At 52.7% G+C, this 27778-nt stretch overlaps 2 protein-coding genes across 3 annotated transcripts; one reads left to right on the forward strand and one right to left on the reverse strand.

The window, feature by feature from the left end:
• Positions 1–30: 30 nt before the first annotated feature.
• On the reverse strand, positions 31–27350 carry syn2b (synapsin IIb). Its single transcript, XM_086149648.1, has 13 exons — positions 26435–27350; positions 12326–12383; positions 12099–12190; positions 11106–11262; positions 10930–11019; positions 4168–4230; positions 3924–4066; positions 3728–3802; positions 3447–3549; positions 2600–2779; positions 2435–2498; positions 972–1857; positions 31–366 (listed from the first exon to the last, which is right to left on the reverse strand). The coding sequence occupies exons 1-13, from the start codon at positions 26845–26847 to the stop codon at positions 213–215; spliced, it is 2478 nt and encodes an 825-aa protein (XP_086005774.1). The 5' UTR covers positions 26848–27350; the 3' UTR covers positions 31–212.
• LOC147232665 (metalloproteinase inhibitor 4-like) lies at positions 4762–10163 on the forward strand. Of its 2 annotated transcripts, XM_086149629.1 has the most exons (6): positions 4762–4897; positions 5065–5270; positions 8080–8177; positions 8441–8555; positions 8651–8775; positions 8966–10161. In XM_086149629.1, the coding sequence occupies exons 2-6, from the start codon at positions 5132–5134 to the stop codon at positions 9161–9163; spliced, it is 675 nt and encodes a 224-aa protein (XP_086005755.1). In that variant the 5' UTR covers positions 4762–4897; positions 5065–5131; the 3' UTR covers positions 9164–10161. The 2 variants fall into 2 exon arrangements, with proteins under 2 accessions (XP_086005755.1, XP_086005754.1); XM_086149628.1 differs by lacking the exon at positions 4762–4897 and having other exon boundaries at positions 4967–5270; positions 8966–10163.
• Positions 27351–27778: the final 428 nt, after the last annotated feature.

Consider the following 27778-nt stretch of genomic DNA (forward strand, 5'->3'; position numbering starts at 1 on the left):
TGGGGGGTGGGGGGGGGGGGGTAGCGGGGCGGAGGGTGGGGGGTTACAGTACAGTTAACACACACATTTTTAATCTCAGACTGGTTCACAGTTAATGTCAATCAAGTCATCAACGGCCAGTGGCAAAAAGGCCGGGATCAGTAAGGGAGGAGGGGGAGGAGGGTTGGGTGTGTGTGTGTGTGGGGGGGGGGGGGGTCGGACCCCCCCCCGCCCTAGTCAGAGAAGAGGCTGGCGAAGGACTTTCGGAGGTTGCGAATGGTCTCGGCCTTGGCCTCATCTTGGCCGTCGCCCCCGGAGCTCGAGACTCCGCGGAAGAAAGAGGAGTCGCTGAAGGCGTTGAAGGCATTGGTCAGGGACTGGGACTTACTGGGGAGGGGGGGTGAAGGGGGGGGGGAGACAAACAGGGAAATGTGTAAGAGGGCTAGATCTTTTAAAAAACACGCACACACACACACACACACACTTTCACAATTAAAAACACAGATGTGAAGGTGTGATTCTGGAGCCGCCAATCAATCAATCGATCACGGTCCCTTTGACCCCTGACCTCTGACCTCTGGTCGATTCCACACCCATCTGGAATTTGTGACTTTTTTCGTTGCAGTGAGACGTAGAGGGATGGCGCTCCCTGCTGGACCCCCACTGAAACAGCGTTATTACCGTGTTATAACACACTCTTGTGTGTCAGACACGAGCCCCGCCCCTGGTCAGTAGGGGGCGCCATTCCCCGTTTGACGAGCTCGGATCACAGATGTGTAATAACCGGTATTCTCACCACCACAAACAAGCCTGGACGGGTCGGGTATTTTTCTGTGTGTGCGTGTGTGTGTGTGTGTGTGTGTCTTTGATGCACTGGCAATTTAATCAGAATGCGTCATTTGAAGTCTAATTCACTTGTGTAATAACAGTGTAATAACATGTTGGCTAGGGTTCTTGTCGAGCGTGCACGTTGAGTGTGTCACTGCTCTTACTTCAGCAGAGGATGAGTTTTCTGCTGGGACGCCGGCTGCTCCTCCACAGGGGCCGGGGCCTCGGCGGGGGCCTCGTCCGGCACCGGCTCTGGGTTCGGGGACGGAGCCGGGGCGGGCGACTCCGGGCCGGGCGGGGAAGGGTTGGCTTTGGCTGGGGATTGAACCTGCGCCAGGCCGGGGGCCGGGGCAGGGGTCGGGGCCGGGGCCGAGGCACTATCCGGGGCCTGGGCGGGGGCCGGGGCCGGGGCTTTGGGTAAAGCTTTGGGCGGAGGCGTGCTCTGAGGCTTCGGCTGCAGCTGCGGCTTGGAATTCCTGCGCAGGGGTGGGATGGGCTTCGCCGGTGGCGTGGGCTTCGGCGGCAGCTCCCTGGGCTTGCCGGGGACCGGGGTTGGGGACCCCTGGGGTTGGGGCTTTGGCTGCTCTGTGGTCGGGGCCGAGGCAGGGGCCGGGGCCGGGGCTGGAGCTGGAGCCGGAGCCGGAGCTGGAGCCGGAGCCGGAGCCGGAGCTGGAGTCGGGGTCGGGGTCGGGGTCGGGGTCGGGGCTGGGGCTGCCATTTTGGCTTGGGGGGATCCGGGAGACGCGGGGACAGCGGCCTCCACTGCTTTGGCGTGGGGGGAGCCGGGGGACGCAGCTGCCGCCAGCGGTTTGGCCGGGGAGGAGGGCGAGGCCTTGGCGGAGGCGGGGCTGGGCGAAGAATCCGTGGTGGACTTTGCGACGGACGGCGCCCTGGTCATCGGGGGGGGCCTCGGCACCGGCGGCTTGTTGACGGAGGCGGACTTCTGGACCGGGCCGGGCCTCTGGGCGGGGCCGGGCTTCGCCCCCGCCTCGGGTATCTTTTTTGCCGCCTCCGCCGACGGATCCACGACCTGCTGCCTCGCCGCCGCACCTGTGGGGGATTCGACCAATCAGAGGACGCCTCCACCTACAGAGAGCTACAGAGAGGTGGAAGGACCTTCCATCTTCACCGTCATGGAGGGGTTCGACTGTGACCACCAGGGGGCGGCGCTGTGGACAGATGAGGGGAAGGAATCCCTGTCGTGGCAAGTCATGGCTGTCAGAGTACATCCATTCATCCATTCATTCATCCATCCAGTCATTCATTCATTAATTCATCCATTCATTTATCCATCCATCCATCCATCCATCCATCCATCCATTCATTATTTATACAGCTTGTGCAGTCATGCATGTGGGATGCCGGAGCCTATCTGAGCTGTGATTGGACGAGTCACAGGGTCAATCACAGGGGCTCTTATAGTGCCATTTAAACATTCATCCTCTCATTCACTCATAATATAGAGAGAAGCAATCATTTACCCTGTCATCCATATAGACAAATACAACAATCCGTCCCTTCCTTCATGCTACATATGGAGACACACAACCATCCACCCTCTCATCCACCCAGGGACACGTGCAAGCGTTCCCTCCTCCCTCCATGCAGGAGAGCAGGTGTGACCCACCCTGGCTGGTCTTCTGGCCTGTGGTCCTAGTGGTTTCGGGCGGTCCATCCCTGGGGGCGGTGCTCTGGGGAGGGTCGGAGGTCAGAAGGTGGAGGACACACAGGAGGGTGAATGAGTGATTTGCGTACGGCGCTCCCCACGTGCACGTGGGAACGGCTTTGGTACCTGCTGCGGCTGCGAGGCGGTTGGCTTCGGGCCTAGAGGGGAGCGCGCCGGCGAGCAGGAGGCGGCGGAGGAGGACTTGGGGGCCAAAGCTTGGCTCATCTTGGACAGGACCACCTCCGCCATCAGCCCGCGGTCCTCGGCCTGGTGGTCTCCAATCAGCTGCATGGAGGAGCCCACCACCTGGGACGGGGGCCAATCAGAAGGGAGGGGAACGCACACTGGTGAGGGCTGGACCCGCCATTCGTTTATCCATCCATCCATCCATCCATCCATCCATCCATCCATCCATCCATCCATCCATCTGTGATCCATTCTTTCATTCATTCATCAATTTGTTTATTCATCTATTCATCAATCATCTGTCCATTCATCCATCGATCCTCTCATCCATCTACCCACCTTTCCACCCACCAATCAATTAATCAATTCATTCATTCATTCATTCGTCGATCTATCTATCCATCCAACCATCAATTTTTCATTCATCCATCCATCCATCCATCCATCTATCCATCCATCATTCATCCATCCAGGATCCATCCATCCATTCATTCATTCATTCATCCTTTTATTATTAATCCATACATCCATCTATCATTCATTCTTTCACACATTCGTTCATCTATCTATCTATCTATCTATCTATCTATCTATCTATCTATCTATCTATCTATCTATCTATCTATCTATCTATCTATCTATCTATCCATTCATTCATCCATCTATATATCTGTCCATTCATTCTTTCATTGATTCATTCCTCCACTTGTCCATCCATCCATCCATCCATCCCTCAGTCCATCCAGCCATCTCTCCATCCACCCGTCCCTTCCCGTCGTCCTCTCACCTCGGTGATGTAGTCGTTTCCGTCCTTTCCACAGATGGCCTTGACGGCGCAGATGTCCAGCCCTCCGAAGATCTCGGAGCAGGTGTCCACCCACAGCTTGAACCTGCCACACAGAGAGGGAGCTCTGAAGGTTTCTCCGGCTGGAGCACCGACGTGACCGGGGCCGGTGCACGTGTGGAGTCTCCCAGCAGCCAAGAGCAGAATATCCGGGCGGAGGAACACCGGTGAAAGTGACGGGAGGCGAAGATCTGGGTTCGGAGTTTTGATCTGAAGCCACTCACTTGTCGGTCATGGCCACCTGCTCCAGCATGGCCGAGCCGGTGTTGCTCTTCCAGTTGCCGGAGATGGACGTCCTCCTTGAGGAGATCAGGAGAAAGAGGCCGGTCAGTCTATCGAAAACATTTTGAAGCTCAAGGAGCTTCTTGCCGGAAGTTCACGAGAAATCGGAGGAGAGAGCCGAGAAGCTCCTGCTCTCACATGTAAGCCTTGTAGTCGGAGCCGATCTTCTGGATCCGGATGTCGTACTTGGCGTCGACGAAGGGCTCGGTGGTGCAGTACGTCTGGGTGATGGCCACCACGCTGGCGATGTCCTGGAAGTCGCTGGCGTTGTCCACCCGCACCTGGATTGTGAAGAACACGTGAAATCACGGTGGAAGAGAACGGCGAGGAGACGATGGAGACGATGACGACGATGACGACGACGAAGACGACGGGACGTCACCTTGCCCATTCCGGAGTGGGCGTGTCCGATCTTCACCACGACGGGGAAACTGGGAGACGTGATCTGAGGGACGCAGATGTTCTGGTTACGGGACACATGGTGCATGTTTGTAATAACATGTGTTAACCAGGTAATAACTATGTATTGACTGTGTAATAACCATGTTACAACGCTGAAGTCAGTAGCGCAGTTATGTCACTAATAACCATATTATTTCTTGATGAACAACAAGTAGGCGGCGCACTCGATGCGGATTATCAACCGATCAGTAACGATTTACTAGAAAACGCAGAGAAATGCACCGCGAGCTTCATTCCAATTCCAAACGTTAAGGTTATCATAAATCCATCTTTATCACAGGTTGTTCTAAAATCCACCTCTCGGGACTCTTGATCTCGCTTTAATCCGGACTTAATCGAGTTAATTGGAAAAAGCCGGTTGGTTCGCGAACGTCTTCATTTGTAAATCCGAGTCCGGCTGGCAACCCGAGAGGAGCGGAGGTCACGTGACCTCCTCTTCTCCTTCACGGGTTTGCGAGGAGGAGGAGGAGGAGAAGGAGGAGGAGGACAAGGGGCATCAAAAGGGGGTAGAAGAGGCGAAGGACGGTCGGGGTTTTTCCTCTTTTTTCTGTCTCCGAGGAGGCCGTCCCTGAACTGTTGAGGACATAAGAGGCTCCCTGTGTGCGACCTTCTCAGCATTCAGGACCAGAGCGTGAGGGGATCCGACCATTGTAAGTCTCTCTGCGTGTCGTCCAGGAGGAGGAGGAGGAGGAGGAGGAGGAGGAAGAGGAGGAGGAGGAGGAGGAGGGGAAGACCGTCGGCAGAGGGACCAGCTCCGGCTCCAGCTCTTTCCTCCGTCTTTCTATCTCTAAACTTCTAAAAACATCTCCTTCCACAGTGTCCTCCTCCCCGGCTCCTCTCTTCCAAGCGGACCCGCTCGGCCCAGGAGGTCTCGGAGCGGCGTCATGGCCCCGTCCCGGGAGCCCCGCCTGCGTCCCGGACTCTGGGTTCTTCTGCTACTCGGCGCCGGCGTGCAGCAGCCGGCCCACGGCTGCAGCTGCCATCCCGCGCACCCGCAGCAGCTCTTCTGCACCGCCGAGATCGGTGAGTCCGCGCCGGGTCCGTCTCCGGACCTCGTATCCGGGCCAGAGGGGGGTCCTTCGACCCGTTATTATGGGATGTCTGCAGCCGCCGCGGTGTTTGGAAGGTCAGGGGTCGGGTGGAGAGGCATTATCCGTCGGACCGGATTCTCTCCCCTTCTCGGAGGGTTCTGTTCCCGGCCGATGGCGTTCTGGTTCTTTCTAATAGTGTTCTGTTTACCTCTGGTAGAGGTCTGGATTGTTCTGACAGGGTTCTGTTTCCATCTAAAAAGGTTCTGGTTGCCTCAAATAGGGTTCGACATCATTCTGACAGGGTTCTATGTAACCCCGATAGGGTTCTGCTTCATTCTGATTGGGTTTTGTTCCATCAGAAAGGGTTCTGTTTGTTTTGATAGGGTTCTGTTTCTTTCTGAAAGGGTTCTATTGGCCTCTAATAGAGTTCTGCATCATACCGGTAGGGTTCAAATTTACTCTGATAGGATCCTGTTTCATCCTGATGGGGTTCTGTTTACCTCTAACAGGGTTCCGTTTGGTTGTGACAGGGTTCTGTTTACCTCCAATAGGCTCCTTTTCCCATTTGTTAGGGTTCTGTTTGGTTCTAATGGGGCTCTGTTTGGTTCTTATAAGGTTCTGCTGAAGATGAGATCCCCTTTATCGATCCCTATCGGGGAAATTCCTTTGTCACAATGTTAAAAAACAAAAAAGCAGAATAAATATGAATATACCTATAGATAGAGAGATAGAAGCCAGAAGATAGCAAGACATCCATAAATAAATTGACAGCAGCAACAACAACATCATCAGGGATAATAATGGACAACATAAAGGAACAGTAAGGGTGAAAAATACACAACCAGAAATAAACAACAATATAAATAGAGTGACAATACCAATGGCTCTGTTGGGGTTCTGGTTGGTTCTGATAGGGTTCTGTTTGGATCTACTTGGGTTTTGTTTGGTTCTACCAGGGTTCTGTGGACCAGGGCTCTTCGGCCCTGCGCTGTGCAAACAGCCCCTGACAAACATTGGGGCCCAAAGGTGGGTTTGCAGCTGAGCGGTTCCACCGCTTCTCCGAACGGAAAGAAAACAAAGGAAGGAGGAGGAGGATCCCAGATCTGGGTCAGGGGGGCGGAGCCATAGCCACTAGGCGCCCTTATTAGGCCGTTGAAGCTAACAAACCTAGCATCTGACTCTACCCGCTTGAGGGTCCTCTCCCGCTCGCCGCTCCAACGTGATGCGCTTTGATTGACAGGCTGCCCCCCCAATCCCAGAACCCCCCCAATTTTTCGCCCCGATCCTTAGACGGCGCCAGATATCTCATTTTAGCCATGACCAACCGTCGCTTCCTGTTCGGCGCCACCTCCGGACCACCGCCGTGTTCAAGGCGTGCACACCGCCAAGCACGGGGGGGCGGGGGGGTTCAGAAGAAGAGTCCTCGCCGCGGGCAGGGGGGCTTTTTGTGGCGCCGTCTCATTTCCGGCGGGCGTATCAGGGGGCTTTCACAGGCATTTGCCGAAGAAGTCAGCGATCTCTCCCCCCCTCCCCAAATCGATTTTCTGTGTCGCCCGGCGGGCGAGCAGCGCCACCATCGGAGCCCTCCCATTGGCAGAGGGATCCCGCGGCTGGTGGCGGCCTCTGGGTGACCCGGCGGCGCCGACGGACTCAATGAAACCTTTGAATGAAGCTGTACATCTGATTAATATCCCATCTGGACCTACCAAGAATCGTTCCTCGGCTGTGTGTGTGTGTGTTGGACGGACGCCAAGCCATGCCAACACAGCTCACTCCCTCACTCCCTCTCTCACTCTCTCCGTCTCACTCCTTCTTTCCCTCCCTCTCTCTCTCTCCCAGCTTCATTTCCATGTCTATAGTCTGGATCCAATGGTCTGCATACTAACAATATCGGTGTGAAAGGCCGCTGACAGTCCGCCTTTGTGGGGGTGACAAGGGCGCCGATTCATCTGGGAGTGTGTGTGTGTGTGTGTGTGTGTGCGTGTGTTTGTGTGAACTTACTACATCAGTTCTCATGGTTGAAGTTTTGCAATATTTCTCGGAGGTGGCGGAGGTTCATAACGCAGCTGCAGGGATTAAAATGGAAGGGTGGCCGAGCGTGTATGAGTGTGACAGTGTGTGTGTGTGTGTGTGTGTGTGTGTGTGTGTGTGTGTGTGAGTGTGTCTGTGAAGGGGGGTAAACATCTCAGAGAATCTGGGCCAAGATAATAAGTGGACCCCCTCCCCTCGTTTTCCTTCAGCGTGGAAAAACAATGGACCTGCAGGCCATTTTTTTTCTGTCTACGCAGCAAAAATACTTCATAATTACTTGCCTTGTGGTACTGCCACGTAGTACTCCTACTACTACTTATATTACTATGACTACTACCGCTGGCAGCCCTTGAACCCGGGATTCCTCTGTTACTACCGGGTTACTACGAAGGAGACGTGATACTTTGTTTTTCCGTCGTTGTACAAGTACTAGCATGTACTGCGCTAGTCAGAGCTTGAGCACTACGTTGCCCTACGAATACTCTGTTCTCGTTCTCTGTCACTGCAATACGAGTAACGAGGAATATAAAATCTGAGAGCGCATACAGGACGCTAATGCACTAACGATGCAATGCTAGCTTTAGCATGTTAGCAGGCCAATACCCTCCCCTGAGTGCTTTCAGAACGAGCGGGATCGTTGTTTAGCTAGCAAAAGCTAGCTTAGCCTGTCAGCTGAGTGAGGAGGTGGATGTGGGCTGAGGTTGTCCGTCTCCAGATGGCGATGGTCCAGCGGAGGAGATAACAGTGACGTTTCTCCTCTCTCCTGACAGTCATCAGGGCAAAGATCTCCGGGGAGAAGATTGTGTCGCACAGCAACAGCTCATCCCCGTACATGAAGCTGATCCAGTACGAGATCAAAATGATCAAGGTGAGAACCGACGAATGCGCAGAAGCGTTGGACAGAGAGATCTGATGAACGTGGACAGGTGGAAACGTCTGCCACGTTCTTCACTACGAACCGGATCTCGGAGTTCATGGAGACTAAACAGTCTGTAGGTGTGAATAAGAAGGTGAACGTTTGGACGTCTGTAATTGACAGCAGAGCCGCCCGGGTTAAGCTCCGCCTCTCCCAAAAGGAGGGCTGCCATTGGCTGCGGCCACAGACTGTGACGTGCTGTCCTCTTCCTCCAGATGTTCAAAGGTTTCGACAAGGCTAAAGATATCCAGTACGTCTACACTCCGGTCTTCTCCTCGCTGTGTGGAGTCAAACTGGACTCCAACAACAAAGCAGGGTACCTGCTCTCAGGTAGGAGCATCGTGGAGATCATGGAGTTGTGTACTTGTTCACGCTACATGAACGTGAGCTCTCTGAAGTTGTGACCACCCTCTCCCCGCCGACAGGGAGTATGTGGAGCGACGGGAGGATCTCCATCGGCCAGTGTGACCTAGTTGAGTCCTGGGACAACCTGTCGCTGTCGCAGAAGAAGAATCTCAACTACAAGTACCAGATGGGCTGCGAGTGCAGGGTGAGTCCGCCTGGTTCCCCTCAGAACCTGCACCGACATCTGGACAAATAAATGAAGGATAAATGAAGTTCTCATCAAAGATATCAATGCCTTTGGTTATTGTATCTGAGGTCTGATTGGCCGTAGAACTCCGGGGTCCAGAAGTGGAGAACCTCTGAAAGGCACTGATCAAACTTGATCCTCTCCACAGATCAACACCTGCTACACGGTGCCGTGCGCATCCACGGGAGACAACGAGTGCTTGTGGACGGACTGGCTGCTGGACAACAGCCTGAACGGCGAGCAGGCCCGGCAGTACGCCTGCATCCGCCGCTCGGACACCACCTGCAGCTGGTACCGGGGAGGCCCCGCCCCCGAGAAGGACTTCCTGGACATGACTGATCCCTGAAGACCACCGCCCACCCGACCCCCCCTCCGTCTGACTCCCCCCGAGGCAGAGATACTCCCTTCTATGGCGACGTAGCTTCAATTCGGCCGCCGACGCTAACGTGTAAAGTAGCGACTGACCTTTTTTCAACAATTGGCTGTTAGCATCTGTTAGCAGAGACGCTACGGATAAAGTTCATAACCTGTCAAGCACACGGGACGCCTCGCGCCCGGAGGCGTTCACCGCGCGCAGATTCTCGACAGAAAATCTCAAGTCAACACGTAAAAGCGACTGATTTAACCTTCGGTGCGCCGCACCCTCGCGGCTAAGCTGCACCCCCTGAGATCGGACTATTCCGAAATCCACAGGTGGAAAAACGAATGACAAAAAAAAAGGTAGAGCAGAGCAGCGCCGGAGCCTCCCTCCAGCCACACGTGACAAACATTCACCAGATTGTAAGTATTATTCTTGAGAATTAACATTTTACAGGCTAACTGCTTCCTTAGCGTAGAGCTTTTTATACTGTTGTTGTTTATATTGTGCGTTTAGCTCCTCGGATGAACAGTGTGCTGTTTTCCCGCGACCCCAAATCTAAATCGGCGTTTTAGCACAGGGGCGTAAACAGTCGGGTCCGGTTCCCCGCTTTTTTTATTAGCTATTCAAAAAAACGCGAGGTGGATCCTGTGCAGCGTCACGAGCCCGAACTCGTGACGCCAATCTGCGGTGACGCCCGTCTAATTCCTGGATCGCCTTCCCCGGAGTCACGCGGATTTGGACCCGCTCTAACAGTTCAACGGCTGCGTGATAACCCCCCCCCCCAAAAAAAGTATTCGTGATTAACACAGACCGCATGCTAATGAAAGCTAGCTGTCCGGTCTTAGAAATATGAGATCCACCCATGCTTGTTTTATACTGAAGAATTGTTCGGAGTGTATTTATGTGTTCTTTCTGTCCAAATAGAGTTTTCTATTTCCATGTACCAAAAAATAAAAATAATTAAAAAAAAGATTGTATATAAAGAGGTCTCGTGAATGTCTTGAATTTATATTCATATTTATACAAATAGTAGGATGTAGGAATGCTAAGCTATAGCTTCGAGGCTAATAAAAGATGCACTGATATAGACATGCTAAGCTATAACTTACAGACTGATAGAATTCACGCTCCCACAAAGACATGCTAAGCTATGGCTTGCAGAGTGATAAAATATACACTGATATGATATTCAGAAAATCTAAGCTACGGTTTGCGGGATGATAAAATAACCACTTATATGAAGAGATGCTAAGCTACGGCCTACTTAATAATAAAACATGCACCAGTACTTATAGATGCTTAGCCACGGCTTACAGGTGGATAAGACACATGGTGATAAGTGGAGATGCTAAGCTATAGGACAAAAACTGATAAAATAGACACTGATATTAAGAGATATTAAGCTAAGGCGTAGAGACTAATAAAATATGCAATGACCTGAAGAGATGCTAAGCTATGGCTTGCAGATACAATATGCGGGTCTACAAAGAGATGCTAAGCTATGGCTTACAGACTGATAAAATATGCACTGATATGAAGTGAGGCTAAGCTAAGGCCTCGAGACTAATAAAATATGCAAAAATTTGAAGACATGCAAAGGTACGGCTTGCAGATGCAATATGCAGTGCTACAAAGAGATGCTAAGCTATGGCTTACATACTGATAAAATATGCACCAATATGAAGTGATGCGAAGCTATAGCTAATGCAAAGACAGGGTGTGAGGACAGTACGGATAGAACACGGTCTCACCATGTCCTTGTAGTTGGGATAGAAGGTCTGGTCGATGAGCGGGAACTTCTCCGAGCCCAGTCTCTTCTGATTGGTTATCAGCTGGGAGAACTGCGGGAGGAACAGGAAGTCTGGTGAGAAGAAGCAGCAAGACGTCACGGCGGCTCTGGAAGGCGGCGCTGCTGAAGGTGGCTCACAGCCCAGGGCTTGTCGGAGAGGTTGTAGATGGAGTCCAGGGAGTTGACGGAGGGGACGCCGGCGTACTGCAGCCCGATGATGAGGCTCCTGAAGTCCTCGTTCTGGGCCATGCTGAAGGCGTGCTGACGGACCAGGACAAAGTCAGGCTTGAAGGACCTAGTGGTGGAGAGAAGACGCCAAGAAGATTGAGCCCAGGGATGAAGATGGAGGCCCAGATTAGTTTGTCAGCTTCCCGTCAGCTTCCTGTTAGCCCCTGTTATCTTTATGTTAGCTTCCCATCAGCCTCCTGTTAGCTTCACATCAGCCCCATTACCTTCCTGCTAGCTTCCCATCAGCCCTCTGTTGGCTTTAGGTTAGCTTCACAACATCTCCCTGTTACCTTCCTGTTAGCTTCCCATCAGCCCCCTGATAGCTTCCTGTTAGATTCCCATCTGTCCCCTGTTAGCTTTAGGTTAGCTTCACATCAGCTCCCTGTTATCTTCCTGTTAGTTTTCCATCAGCCACCTGTTACCTTCCTGTTAGCTTTCCCATCATCCCCAGTAAGCTTCCAATTAGCCCCCACTTAGCTCCCTGTTAGCTTCCAATCAGCCCCTTGTTAGCTTTAGGTTAGCTTCACATCAGCTCCCTGTTATCTTGAGAGATGAGATGAGATGAGAACAACTTTATTAATCCCGATGGAAATTGTTGTGCCAGAGTTTCAAGTAAAAAACATAACAGTAATAGATAATAGTAGAAAGGAGGAAGAATAAGAAATATAATGAAATATGAATTGTCTTAACTTAACTGTCTTAACTTAATCTTCCTGTTAGTTTTCCATTGGCCACCAGTTACCTTCCTGTTAGCTTTTCGTCAGCCCATATTAGCTTTCTGTTAGCTTCCTATCTGCCCCCTGTTCGCTTTCTGTTAGCTTCTTATCAGCCCGCTGTGAGCTTCCCCTGCACATGTATGTTCCTCACCTCATGTATGTGTGTGGGCACGTGTGTGTGTCTCACCTGACAACCTTGTTCCCCCCCCGGAGAACCTGCAGGTCCACATTGCAGGTTCCGTTAGAATGTGAGACGATGTTGATCTCGGAGAACTCAGCCTACAACAACGGCACACACACACACACACACACACACACACACATACATACATGAATCACACACACACTTTACGAAGTCATGTGTGTGTTGTGATTTCGCATGACGATGAGGGCCAATGAAAAGGCGACTCCCACCTGCTCCACCTTCACGTCGTACTCCCCCAGAATCTTCTTCCCCCTGAACACCTTGGCCCTGTGAGGAGGACGAGAAGGGAGAGAGAAGGTGAGGAGATGTGTCTCCTGCTCCGTCAGGGAGCTCATGGCGTCCTCTGCTGGACGCCTGGAGCGCTGGCTGAGGCCGACCACGGAGAAGATGGACGCCTCCTCCTGCCCGTCACTCATCTCCAGGAGTTCTTGGATGTTTAGCTGCGCAGATGAGGAACCGTTGATATCACACGGCGTTCACGGACAGGTTGCACCTCTACCACCATCTTCTCCATGGCCTCGGATCATTATTCACACACACACACACACACACACTGGCGTGTGGAACCATCAACCCAAAGCTCCAGGAGCATCTGGCTCATTAGTGCGCTTCATTAGGACAGAAGCATCTGCGGGAGGAGGGCGTCCAGAACCTCCTTGGGACGGAGAAGAACATTCCTGGAGCCCATTGGAGACGGACGTCTGGATGCTGCCAACATGTGGTGTCTTCCACACAGACCTTTGCAGAAACTGACACGACTGGAAGCCGGCAGCGACGCAACATGCACAAAGAGTCAGTCATCCATCCATCCATCCATCCATTCTCCCTCACCGCTTAACCGACCCTCAGGGTCGAAGGTAAATGCTGGAGCTGATCTGAGCCGTGATTGGACGAGAGGTGGGGTTCACCCATCATGCACACACACGTTCACCCTCTTATTCACGCTTCATATAGAGACATACAACCATTCACCCTCTCATGTAAATGTCATAATAATGTTCACCCTCTCATTTACATGTCATGTTGAGACTTGCAACCACTAATCCTCTCATTCACATGAGTCTTATAACTATTCACCCTCTCATTCATAGATCATATAGATATTTTCAACAATTCACACTACATATATAGACATATAACCATTACCCTCTCATTTACATGTCATGTTGAGACATACAAGCATTAATCCTGTTATCCACAAGAGCCCGACAACATTTACCCTCTAATTTACATCATGTAAAGAAATACAACCGTTCACCCATTTTATATTTTCATGTGGCAACACCGCCATCTAGTGGCGAACCACATATACTGCAGGCTGGTTGATGTCATTTGAGATTTGTATATTATAAATCAACAAAACCAATCTTTCTCAAGAACACGCTAGCACAAACAACGACGAGGCCCAACGTTTCCGTCGTTTCATCCGTTCATTATGTGCACTGCAGCGGTGAAACCACCACGCTGCCTTAACGGTAGCGGCTGAGGTCGAGGAACGTGAGCTCGCTTTTAATATTGATCCGCGGAGACTTGGCAGGAACGAACTCCACTAATCGATGCCGGCGGCCCGGCACGAAGGCTGGATGGAGCTGGTGGGGGGGGGGGGGCAAGGGGAGGCCTTGGTAAGAACATTAATCATGAAAGAAATACTAAGTCAACGTCAGATAACTCCATTGGCCCGTCAAGATATCAATATTAATGATGCTCTTGATTTCCTGTCGCTTCTCCGAGGATCTTAACCTGCCCCCCCTCCACCCCCTTCCCACTGAAGAAAAACTCATTTACAGTCCTGACCGATGAGGCGCTTCAGCAGCTGCTCCGCAACCGCCGTGGAGCCAAGAACCCTTGCCGCGCAGCTGCTGCTGCTGCCGTGTACCGCGTGTGCACGGCGTGTGGGCGGCGGATAATTTTTTTGGACATGATCATGGAGCATGCATGTGTGGAAGGAGCGTTTTGTGACGTGTGTTGCTACGGTGCAAAAATACTGCTTTGTTGCTTTTAGGGCCCTGAAAATGCAGTGGTACTTTGACGGAAGTGAGTCTGCTGGGGTGAAACATTCACCCTCTCACCTCCACTCCTGTCAACAGCTATTTGTCACACACATACACACACACACACGCATACACACACAGAGGAAACACATTTCGCTGCAACATCCACGCCACGTTCCCTGCAAGGACATTTTCGTCCAGGAACCCCCCCCTCCTCCCCACATCTTGGTGACCATGACAGGAAAAGGTTACCGATTACCAGGATGGCGTGTTTCAAATCTTGGTATCCATGGAAACTGAAGAAAGACCCGGGACTCACCGCGCCGCTCGGGATATGAAGACTTGGATTTACTGTAGCGAGTCCACGCTGAGCACGGCTTTGCATTAGGAAAAGCGGGTGCTACGTGAGTGTGTTTGTGTGTGTGTGTGTGTGTGTGTATGTGTGCGGAGCGGTGATTCATTCATTCTATCATTCACCTTAATTAAAATTGTATTAAAACTAGTTTTTACTATTAACTGAAAAGCTCACATTGATTCAAATGCAAAGCAAAGCCCAATTAATGTTGCTATTAGTGATAAAACCAATTAGAATTTTTATTAATTTTTTTCAATATTGTAATTTATTCAGCATGAAAAATTGGGTGATGTGATTTTAGCGAATTGAAGATGGCTGTCTCTGGGTTTCCTGCAGCGTAAAGAACAAGCTGCCGCAGCAGACCGGAGATCAGGACTGGACTTGGAGCGAATGGACCGGCATGGAAACCAAACGCCTGCTACCTTCAGCCGTGATCACGTGGACAATGTAGGGTCTCCAGTGAAGCTCCTGAATGTTTTTGGACTGTGTGAGGAACACGGAGAACCCTCAGGCACCCACGGAGAACATCAAGACTCCACACAGGAAGGAATCCATTCCAGGGACCTTCTGGGCACCACCCGTAGAAGGTTCTAGAAGGTGAAGGAAAACATTGAAACTGCGAGATGATTGGAGTACTACTACAAGTACCAGTAATGCATGAGTAAACGAAATCCTTCCTGGTCTGGATCTCAGCGTCGTGACTTGGATCTCCCTCTGGAGGGAAGCTTCGAGAGGATTCATCACCTTCCCAGCGACAAAAAGCAATAAAGGGGATGGCGGAGGAGGCGGCGGCGGGGCTGAAGATCCTGGCTGCTAATGAGAACCTCCATCATCCCTGTCAGCTCAAACGTCTTCTTTATCATTTGGACTTAATAAAGGGGAGGTTTGAAACCCAGAGCTCTCCTCAACCCTGCGTTCTCCACCCTGCCCACCAGAACATCCACCCCGATCCTCAGCCTCGGGCTCGGTTCGCAGGGCAGATCATGTCAGACCCATGAACAGATTCGGACGGCTCCTCAACCCTCAACCCTGCACCCTCTTATCCACACATCTGGACGATGTAGGGTCTCCAGTGAACCTCTTGCATGTGTTTGGACCGTAGGAGGAACCTAGAGAACCCTGAGGAAGTCCACGCAGACACGGGGAGAACATGGAGACGCCACACAGGAATGTGGGAATCCAACCACTCATTCATGTCCACGCTGATTATTCTGCATGATGGGGCTGCAGCCAATCACAGCTGTCACTGAGCAAAGGGGCGGGGTTTAACCGGGATTGTCAGCTGTCAATCATCCTACCGTTCACCCCCTCACATCTACAGACGACCTGCTGAGAACATGGAGAGAACTAAAGTAGGAGAAAATGGTCAGAAAAGAATCCGTTCCCTCTCTGGAGCGGCAACAGATCTGCTGGCGTGATGTTTTCATCTTGCGTTCAACCCCCTCCCCACACACACACATGCACACACACGCACAACTCCCATCTCTCCCTTAACAATTCACAATTAAACCCCAGCTTTCTTTCTGCATAACCTTTCACTCTGTCCCCCCCCGTGTGTGTGTGTGTGTGTGTGCGTCGAGCCGTGGCAGGCTGAGTGCAGTGTCCCCCCGGGGCGGTCATGTGCCGAGTCGCTCAGTTTGGACAGCGGGGACACGTGTCGCTGAACTCTCTGTTTTTCTCTGTTGTCTTTGAACGCCTCTCTCTCTATCTCCCACCCACCCACCCACCCACCCACACACACACACACACACACACACACACACACACACACACACACACACACACCAGGCCGTGCTTTCTGACCATGTTTTCTACAGAAGCTTGGTCTCTTCTCCTCTTGTTTGCACTGGGCATCTTCTTCGTCCTCCTGCAGAACCTCAGAAGCAGCGTGGTGGAGAGAACCTTTGTCTGATTCCACTCCAGCGTTTAAGGTTCCTCCGTGAAGCGGAGATGATCCTCAGTATCCAAATCTAGATGCAGGATCAGGCTCTTAGTATATGGAGCCGTCAGAAACATCTACTCGGTCATTGCCTCCAAGTAATTCCTGCTGCAATTGGTCGGGGGGCGGGGCTTAATCCAGGATCGCTTGTCTGTCAATCAAACATCCATATGGAGACATCCAGCCGTTCACCTTCTCATCCACACCCAGGGACAATTTAGTCTGCAATGGATCTGCTGACGAGGATGAAGAAACCGGAGAGAGCCCTGTCTGGGGAACACGGACAATAAATACTCTGTTTTTGAACGGCAGGAGGTCTGCAGAGAACAGGAGAGCAGCTGGTGCCTCCATGGAAGTCCAATCCACCATTAACCCGCCCAACCCTTGGATTCCAGATCTTCTGTGGGGGGCACTTTGGGGATCATCTCGCCGGTGTGTGCGCCGAGGACGAGGAAAAGGGAGAGGAGAAGAAGGTTTTGTGGTCACGACTCACAGGCAGAGCGCCACAGGCAGGTGGACCCTAGTGGCCGCTCTGTGTAACTGCACTCTGAGGTGCATTCAATAACAAAAATACAAACAAAAACATCCTTGGCGTGCTGTGGGATCCAGGAAGCAGCAAACTGTGTGTGCATGTGTGTGTGCACGGTGGCCCACGCTGGCGCACACCTGCAGCCCATCCACACACACACAAACACACACAGGATGCCAGTTGCGTGAATGAATATTTAAATGGAAGAAGGGCTTTAAATAAATGAGGAAAAGGCGCCGACGTTGTGAGTAAACACAGACACCACCGGTAAGGTGTGTGTGTGCATGTGTGTGTGCGTGTGTGATAGCGACCCCACACTGAGCGGCTTACAGCGACTCCATATTGATACTTTGACGCTCGTATGCATGCGCCATGTGTGGCGTGGGTGTGTGGGCGAGGAGGAGAGGAAGAGGAGGAGAAAGAGGATTCTTCTGGTCAGCGGCTTATTCTTCTTGTTCCTCAGAATGTCGATGAAGGTTCATGGACGATTACAAACCCATGCTTAACAGCAGCTTTCGCCGTGTTACTGCGGTAATTAGCCGGATCCGGAGAGAATCCGGAAGATCTGGAGATAGACATGTGGTTCATGACCACAAAGGACTTCATCAGCTATCGGTTCCTATCGATCAATATTTGCGGGTTAGGTTTTGCCGTTCGTGAAAGAATTCTATTGTTCGGTTATCAATGGAGAAGCTGAAGCTAACCGTGCGGTTTAGCTGTCAGTAGCTTAGAAGTTAGCAGGTGATTTCCTGCATGAGGAGGAGCAGGAGATGTGCATATCAGGATCAGGGTGGGATCAGGTTTGCTGTGAGATGATTCAGATGTTGAGATTATGGAACACGTGCATGATAGCGTGTGTGTGTCTGTGTGTGCGTGCAGCCACAAGAGGTAAATAAAAAAAAACATTTCAGGAAAAACGAGGGCTGGAGCTGCAGGAGAAGATCCAGGAAATGAAGACGGGTCATCTGAGTCCTCGGAGGTGATGCGCGTTGGCCGTACCAAGGGAAGCGTGAAAACGATGTCGGATGGTATTCATCACTGCGTCCGTTCTCCAGAAGAACAGCAGAAACAAGGTTTGAAAAGGAGACATCCTCCTCGGCAGGAGAAAGGAGGGGGGGGGGCGGAGGAGCAGATGGTGGCGCCGATGAACGACGGTTTTCCTCCAGCGATGGAGAATCACGACAAAGCGGCGCCGAGCGGAGGATCTCATTATCCGAGAGGCTTTCATCTGCTCTGCTCCATCTGCTCTTCGTCCCCGACACCAGCCGTGGGAGGTGACCTCCTCAGATCGTCTGGACCGCTCCGGCTTCGGATTCAACCCATGGGTGTCCACGGGAGAAGAATCTTGAGGATGGGGACGAGTCAAAGGTGCTGAGGTCCTGGGCTGGACTCCTTGATGGATCTCACCATATTGGAGTTACACCTTCTGTGTATTCTTCATGACGCTCCCCCGCTGGACCCCAAAAAACAAGCTACGCGGGCCTCTCAAGCTAAATTCCACCATTGAAATCAGATCTCCACCCTCTGGATCCAGGTCTCCACGGGTCACCGAGGGTGGTGCAACATCTAACATACAGCAGCCCCGCTTTTCCCACCCAAGAGGCGCCGAGTAGCCTGCGGCGTTTGTCAGGAGTAGAAGAAGATGCAGGTGGACGGGATCTGACATCTCCTGACGTCTGACCATTTAGATCATCAAATAAGATCCACGTTTTGAACGCAGTAGAAAAGTCGATGGCCTCTTGCCCCGCCCCGATCTGATCCCATTACAGAGCCATTAGAGTCCAGCTGGAGGGCTCTGCTTGGCAAAGGCAGGAGACATGGAGCCAAGGCCAAGAGGAGGAGGAAATGGAGGAGGAGGTGTCAAGGAAGGCCTCTTTACCCGTGGGGTAAAGAGGGTGCCTCTGCATCCTCCACGAAGAGGGCAAAGCTCTCTCTCTCATCACCACTGGGGTGCAGAGCTCCAGGATGGAAATCTTCCTAGGCCACGCCCTCATGTCCCATGTCGACTTCCTCCCGCCGAGCCTCTTCTGTTGGCTTTTGCCAATTAGTCTGGAAGGTGTCACCATGTCCCGCGGCAGAATCCCCCCTCTGTGCACAATGTTCATGTTCCTCTTTCCTGCGTGTCTTTCTACACCTCATTAGATGTGTTATTTATATATATATCTTCATGCTTTCATTTGTTCTATTGGCCAGAAAAGAAGGAAGCCATTTTGTTATCCAGAAGTTCAAAGATGAGAATCTATGGGATCTAGATGAGCAGAGGTGGAGGGCAGTTCCCTTTCCAGAGGGTACCAGCCCCCTCGCTCTGTCAGCCAGGGAGGGAAAACCCAACGTTCAGTAAAACCCAGCCTACATGGTTGCCTGGCAACCTTGACGGCAGCCGTCGGCGTGCAGCGACGGAGAAGAACATGGCTTCTGACGTTGCTTCCTAGAAAATCTGTTGCTTTGTGTGCTGAATGCAGGCCTTTGGTGCTCAAGCTGCTCCAATTAACAGACCCGATGATAAGGAGGTCACAAATGTATACTCACACACACACACACACACACACACAAACAGACACACACATAACTGCATGATAGTACTGAGATGAAGCAGCTCACCCACCATGTGCCTTGTTTCCAGGAAGGTTCCCAGTGGTCCACTAGGTTCTCCCTGTGCAGGTTCTCCCCATACTCCCCTGGTTGGGTTCCCTCTGTGTGGAGCATACATGTCCTCCTGTCCTGGTTCTGTCAAGAGTCACCATCTACCCCCCACAGGTCCAGTCAGCAGGTTCATTGAAGACCACAGGTGTGAATGAAAGAGTGAGTGGCTGCATGTCTGGAATTGACAGCTGACCCGTCCAGTTTAAAACCCGTCTCGGCTCCAGCACCTCCACCGGGCCAGGAGAACATCCATTTGTCAGAAGGTGTCGTCAAGCTGCACGAGCAGGCAGAAGTCATCTTCCAAAACGCAGCATCGTTCAAATGAAGGAGAACCTCCCTCCCTCCAGAGCAGAACGGCAGAAGCCCGGCACCTTGTAGCAGCTCTGCTTAGCGCCGGGTCGCGGGGGAGGGGGAGCTCCAATTACAGCCGGAAATTACAGCCGTGATGATGAGTCTGTAAACACCAGCGTGGCGTCACTGCCGACTTGACAAACACCCGGCCGGCGGCGCGCTCTGCCAACCATCTGAGGTGGGAGTCACAGGTTCGCTCTGAAAGGGAACGCCGCTTCCCTGAAATGTTAACAAAAGATCTGCCGTGCTTTCTGGCGCCATGGAAACTTCTAGAGTCGCTTGTTCCCACTTCTTCTGACCACGCCTTCTCCTGCATCCTCACCACTGATAGGGCCGGAGCACGTCATGATGAGGAAACTCCCACCAGAAGCTATTCACCTTTGCGGACCAAAAAAACGAACGCGTGCGCTTAGGGACTTTTGATAACCTGTTGCCATGGCAACAGGGGAGTATTTCACCCGTAGGTTCGTGACGCTGATAGGTCCCTGTTTTACGGCGCTCTACGAGAGGCCGTACGTGCACCTCATGCATATCAACGGGTTTATCTGCAGAGGCCTGATGGTCACGGTCAACAGGCGGGCGATCAATAACCCCGGGGAGGCTCCACGCCTCCTGGGTCGGTACACAAATGGCTTCTCCTGGTCGTCCTCTCCTCCGCAGCAGGCAGCTGCGCCGAGCAGATAGCTGGAGAAAGGTCAGCGTGTGTCAATCAGTCACGCCAGCGGAACCACATGATTAATTGATATCATTGTCACTGTAGTGCATGAAGATACGAGGCCAGAAGACGAAGCGGCAGAGGAATAATTCCGCATGAAGCGATTATCAATAGTTGGTCTTAGTTCCCAGGGAGACACCATCGGCGTGAATACCACAGGAGTGCACGACAGTGATTTCAAACAGAAATCAGCAGCTGCGGAGAGGTGAAAAAGCCCCCCTCCAACTCAGGTTAAAGCGCCACCCTCGGATTGAAGAGGCAGATTAGCGGGCGATGAGGAGGCCTGCTCACAGTGAGCACATTTAAGGAGCAGAAGGAAAGGTCAGGACGGCCTCCTGTTCAACGTGGGAAAGGCTCAGATTGGCCTCTCTGATGGTGGACAAGGTTCTTGTAATTACTGCACTTCAGTCATTCATTCATTACTACACCGCTTTTCCTGCACTTAAAGCTGTGGGACGGCCGCAGCCCATCCCAGATGTGATTGGACGGGAGGCGGGGCTCACCCTGGACCAACATTCATCTATTCGTCCTCCAACTCACATGCCAGGAATTGACAAACAACCGTCTCGTTGACACATCATATGGAGACATACAGTCATACGTGTTGCCGGACAATGTAGAAACCTCTGTGGGAAGAACCTGGAGAACCCTGAGGAACCCCTCGCAGACATGGAGGTGAACATGGAGGCTGTCGGAATCCAACCCGGGACCTTCTGGCTGCACCAGCGTGCCTCCTGACTCTGCACTCCAAATAAATCCACGTTTGGATCCGATGGCCTGACACCAATGTTCTCCACTTCCATAATCCAGCCAATCCCTGCTGCCATTGGAGCAAGAGGGCAGGGCAGCTGTCAATCACAGGGTCTTCTGACTACCAATGTAGCCATCTTGGCTAGCCACGTCGCATAAACATACTTCGCATTTTCATCACAACCAGTACCGAGAGCTTGTCCTGCTGCTGCCGCTTCGTCCTCCAGGCTCCTCCTGGGGGGATTCAATGGCCTCCTTCCCCCGCGGGAGGACTTCTAATCCCTCCCCATCCGCCCAGTCGGCTGGAAACGAAACTTCATCTACTCTCCTCTTCCACGTGTCGTGCACTCATCAAAACGGCAAGGTGACGCGCCACTGCCCGAACCGTCCTCGTATATCCCCCGCCACCCCTGGTAAACTCCATTTCCAGCTCTGGATCTGGTCGTCGTCAGACGGTGACCTCTAACGGGGAGTGGGGGGGGGGTGTCAGATCCAGCAAGCTTTCGGGTGAAGGGGGAGCTGTCGCTGCTATTAAGCACCGAGTTTTTGCAAAAACATGTAAGTCCGCCACCGCAACTCTGGAATCAACATGTATCCAGGAGTCCCGAAGAAAGGGTGATAACCGGTGGAAGAGGGAACACAGTGATTCAGATGGAAGCCATGGAATTGAAAGGGTGGGGGTGGGTAGGCGTAGGCGGGTGGAGGAGAGGGGTGGTGGGGGGCAGATGTGGCCTTTGGGCTGAAACTGCTGAATCACCACGTCTCTTCACATCACATCAGTGAATCCTGAACCCGGAGTTCTTCCTCTGCAGGCCATGAACCGGAAGAGGAGGAGGGGGAGGGGGGGCAGCAGTGGACAACAAAAAGTGAGCGAGGGGGCGGGGGTAGGCGATGACGGTAATGTCAGATAAAGAGATTCCCACCCCCGCCCCCAACTCCGTTATCCTTCCCTTGTTTTTGTCTCGGGGTGGCGTCACCTTGCAGGGCCCTGAAGGACGGCGTCTGCTCCCTTGCTCACATCGGGGGCTTGAATCTGTTATGTAAGGACATTTCCTGCAAATACACTCGTTCTCTCATCTCACAGCTCACCCCACCACCACCGCCGCCACCACCGTGCTCCCTTTTTGCAGCACAGCCAGAAAGACATAATGGCAGCGGCATCAATATTTGGCGCCCGCTAAGAGCATCTTCTAGGAGGGATTTAGCTAATTAGCATGTGTGTGCGTGTGTTTTCTTAGCCGCCACGCACAGAAACACAGAAGACTGAACGCAAATGTCACCTCCATGATGGAAAATGGCCGGGATAAATAAAGCTGTCAGGGTTTACGGCCGTCCTCCGGCGTCACCGCCATCCATCTGTACCGTTGTGTTTAAATCCACCAATGGCTGAGTGGGGAAATCCTGACAGATCCAAGCTTCGTACTTTTTAGCCCGAGATTATTAGATTCCCTAAAAGCTCTCGGCCGAGCCGAGCCCCTTTGGACCAGATGTGTCATTTGGGTCCAAAAAAAGAAGCAGAAATTACGACCGAAGTTTCACTGCCAGATAATAAAGTCTGCTGGCCAACCTTCTCAGACCACAAGGGCACCAAGAGAGAACTTTAGAGAAACACGGCAGGTGAATATAAAAGTGCTATCATGCTAATTGGTGCGCAGACAAGCTTCTGGAACTCCTCCTGGAAATGAGGTCTTCTTCTAAATCAGCTCAGAGGGGGTCGGACTTTTAGAAGTAGACACATTCGACGCCGCCAATGTGGACTATGATGCTTATGGATGACATCGTGAACTGCGGTGTGTGCAGGGAGCAGGTGGAGGAACATCTACAGAGGGATGAAGAGAATGTATGACTGTGAATGAGAGGATACCAAGTAGAGTGGAGATGAAGAAGGTGGAGGAGTTTAAGCACAGAGGGTCAACAGTCCGAAGCACTTGAGACGGTGGAGAAGAGGTGGAGAAAAGACCGTCAGAGGGGGACAGCACTTGTTAGATGCTCTGGAGATCAGATGGAGATGATTTGAACATGTAGAGAGGAGGGATGAAGATCTGGGTAGAAGGAGGATGAGGTTGGAGCTGCCAGACAGGAGGTCTGAAGGAAGACCAGAGGTTCAGACCAACTTTCCAAGCATGAAAGGTTTACCTAGGAGTGTAATGACCACCTCCGCCAGCTGACTGCAGATGTAATTTCTTCGCCAGAACCTCGAGACTCCCTCCACAATTCAATGAAGGCTGGAAGGAGATCAGATTAAAAAAGAAATAAAAAAAAAATGGGAAAGGGAGCAGGGCTTCCTGCAAGGGACGGCAGCCTCCAAAAACAGAAGCTGTTATTTTCTCATCTGCACCCTCGGTGTGTTTACTCCCTGTCATTTTAGACACAAGTAAGATGGACTTCCAGCACTGACCTGGTCTAGAAGGCACCAGCTGAGACACACACACACACACACACACACACACACACACACACAGAACCTGCCTGATGGTGGACGGTAAACATTCTCAGCATGACTTCCACCAAGGTTTTGGCCAACGGGGGGGCTCCTTGATTGCGGGTCTGATTATGAAGAAGGTCAGCGCTCAATTCAGCAGTTCTGAACAATCAGCCATGAGGATGAAGATGAAGATGTGCTTCATCAAGGGGATTGTTTTTTTTCCCGAAAGCCCAAAGTCTCAGGATGGGGGGTCTGAACGGCAGGGGAGGCGGAAATCAATAGCGTTTAGCGGAAAGATTCTCCGCTCGGGAAGCTTTTATGGGACCAGGGAAAACCCAGGGGGGGGTTGTGTTGGGCTCGGAGAAGCAAACAACCTGCACCGGCGAGATGGGCTGACTTATGCTGGGATGTTTCTAGATACCTGATGATGGTTCCCATCTATTGCACAGATGGACGGAGGTCGTGACTTCACTGGTGATGTTCTCGTTGCATAAAGCTATCCTGACATCGATGAGGGACTGGAACTGCACCTCACTCATTTGGAGACATACAACTATGGATCCAGTGATTGAAGATCTGGAGTATGCAAGGTCTCCAATGAACCTGCTACATGTTTTTGAACCATGTGAGGAACCCCACGCAGACATGGGGGAGAACCTGGAGGCTCCGCACAGAAAGGAATCCAACCCGGGACCTTCTGGCTGTGAAATGAACCCAAAAATAAACCCTGAGGGTGGAGAATCAGCTCGGTTCTGATCAGCTGGCCATCTGCCTGCTGCCTCCACAATAAAACCCTGACGTTTCATGAGAACCTGGACCACCAGCAAAACCACAGCCCGGGAGACACTTTGATTGACAGGTCTGTCTTTCCCCGCCCTGCAATAAGATGCAGGTGGATTCTGAAGGTGGCTTACAGATTACGTCAAAGGGAGGATTAGGACTTCTGACGGGCTCTTTTATGCTGAAATGTCTGCAGCTTCCGATCGGGAGCCACCGAGAACCTCGCAGCCGCCGCGGGATTAACGTCCTGTAGCGCCTCAGCCGGTTAAGTGTGGCGGAAACTCGGCACAGGGCGATTCAGAGACGTGCACGGAGGTGCAGAGGCTGGAGCATCTGCCTCACAGCCAGAAGGATCACAGCTGGATGTCTGTATGACGTGTGAATGAGTGAATCCTTGTGTCGTGATATAATGTATGAATGAACGAGTGAATGGTCATATGATGTACGTCCATATATGGTGTATGAATGAAAGGATGAATGGTTGTATGCTTCTGGATGACTTGTTAATGAGTAAACGGTTGTGTCTCTATATTATGCATGAATGAGTGAATTGTTGCCTTTATATGACGTGTGAATGAGAGGGTGAATGGTTGCACGTCTCTTCATGGGTCCCTGTGATGGATCCATGCGTAAAACCCACCTCTCACCCTCCAGTCTTCATGCAACTCAGAGTACAAGATATTAGAGGATATTTATGAATGGATGAATGAATGGCATGAATATTTGAACCCTGGAAACCATCAAGATGCGGCTGAGCCCAGTCTGAATCCTGAGCACACTCTCAGCGCCGGTAATTCCTCACATAAATTGGATTTAATTCAGTCTTTGCCCAGCAATCTACAAAAACACACTAATTATGGGACTCTCTCCTGGCAGTGTTCTGGATCCTGCAGTTGTAAACACGCCGTCCGACCCGGCCTATTAAATGATAACATTAGCATCTCCAAGTCTGTTAAACCCAAAAGGTCAAGTGCATCCGAGGAGGACGCCGTTCCACTGGCGGCGGCACCGAACGTCTGCTGAGTATCCATCAGCGGACGCCGTCGCAGGGGAACGACCGCCAGCCGGGAACAAATAGAAACGAAAAGGAAAAAAATAATGGAGATCAGTGGGGACGGGAGCGGCGCCGCGGGCTCACGACAGTTAATTCAGATCCACATGCTCTTTTTTTTTTTCTTTTATGAAGAGGGGATGATGGATGTGGTGCTGGCAGGAGGAGAGCACCCCTGCAGCCTGCACTCGCTTTCAACGGCTGCAGCCACCAACGTCCCACGGCACGCGGGATGAAGCCCGAGGACAGGTGAGAAGCTGTCTCGGCGCTTTAGCTTGAACAGACCCCGTTTCTATTTCGGGAGCGGCTCTGCTGTCGGTTCGAGGCGTGAGGGGGCGAGTGCGGCGTGACGGCTCGGGGTCGCCGTCACGAATTGCGCCCGAGGCTGGCCGCGCGTCGGCTATTAGTTGGCGAGCGACGCCGGGCCCTTGTATGCATCGCTCAACGGCGGTGACATGCAACGGCTGTTGAAGTTAACCTGGTTTATTGATCACAAACGCTCAGATCCATGAATGGAGGTGGACCGGCGGCCAGAAGATGCGTGACGGCAATAAAACACAGAGCGACATCAGAGTAATGGACTGCTGCAAAAATTGACCAGCGTTTATGTTAAGTGCCGCTACTGCAAAGAGACCGGGGTCACGCGTTGGCGGGCAGAATCCGGCGCCGCGATAACCGAGGACCTGCAGAAGTTCTGCTGACCCTTAAGCTCCTGACACCGTTAGAATCTGGGAAAACGCGCTGAGAACCCACTCGCGCTCGTAAAGGATCCCGCCGTGCATCACTCACCACTCGTGCTGAGGCTCGTCGATGACCAGCAGGATCTTGAACTTCTTGGGAAGGGACGGGGATGGGGCCGACTGCTCCACGAGGCCAGCGGCAGAAGCCGCCGTCTGTTTGACGGCGTTGGTGATGGAGCTGAAGGAGCTGAAGAAGCCGGACGAAGAAGAGGAGGAAGACTGGGCCTGCTGAGCCGGCTGGATGGGACGTCGCTCCTGTGGCGCCGGGGACCCCTGCGGGGCCTGGGACGGAGCGCTGGTCGGGGACAGCGCCGGCGCGGGAGACGCGCCCTGTTGGGAAGGGGAGGAGGACGCCGGGGGAGGAGGAGCCGGCGGATCGGGCCTCTGGAGGTCCGTCATGTAGCCATTGGGCAGGTTGGACATGAAGCTGCTGTCGGACAGGCGGCGGCGCAGGAAGTTCATGGCGGCGGCGGTGACGGGGAGGTCGGTCTGTCGGGCGGTCGGCTGGTGGTCGGCGGAGGCGGGGGGCGCTTACGGGATCTGATCAAAGGTCGCCGGAACGGCAGAGATCATATCCCTCCGGATGATGGAGGGGCGACGACGGGGAGCTGCTTCTGCTGCAAGGAGGGGGACGCCGAAGGTGTCGGAGAGCTCCACGATATGCAGCCCAGCCAGGAGGGGAGGAAGGGCAGCCGCGCTCGCCGATTGGTCTTCTTCCTCCTGAGCCTCGCACCTCCTCACGGACGTGCGGTCGGTCGGTCGGTCAGTCGGTCTGTGGACGGCGGAGCGGGAGGTGCAGTGTCGCCCCCTGTGGTGAGGTGCTGCCGACACCGCCTGCACGCCTCCTGAGATACCGCAAGCTGAATGCGCTGAAGGGATGCTGCTCGCTCGGCTTATCTCGCCCTCTCTCTCCCTCTGTCGTGCTCTCTCGCTCCGCACACTCCCATCCTCTCTCTCTCTATCCCCTCCCCCTCTCCCTCCCCCTTTCGTCCTCCTACATCGAGCGTACTCGCGTGTGGCGCCGCAGCCCGTCGTAGCGCAGCGTGCCGTGTGCAACCAGTGGAAGGGGTTTCCTTGCAAGCGTGCACCGAGGTGGAGTCGGCAGACGGGGGACGCACATCAGCCCCACCTCCACATCCTCCTCCTGCCATTTTTCCATCCATCCATCCCCCTCAGCTCACCCTCCGCCTTCTGGTTCTCCGCTTCAGAGCTGACATTTTAGCGGATTAATTCTCACGGTACTGAAACCGTCCCCCTCCCCCTCCACCGAAGTGCCAATGTTATGTTTAGAGCATACGATGCCGATTTGTAATCTGAAACCCCGGAGTGGAGGCAGGAGGAGCGGGACTGTCATCCATCCTTCGCTTCATCACCTGCCCCGATTTGAAAAGGC

Source organism: Fistularia commersonii, chromosome 7, assembly GCF_037954325.1.
Source record: "Fistularia commersonii isolate RoL2024-O1a breed Wild chromosome 7, RoL_Fcom_v1.0, whole genome shotgun sequence".
In the NCBI taxonomy this organism is placed as follows: Eukaryota; Metazoa; Chordata; class Actinopteri; order Syngnathiformes; family Fistulariidae; genus Fistularia; species Fistularia commersonii.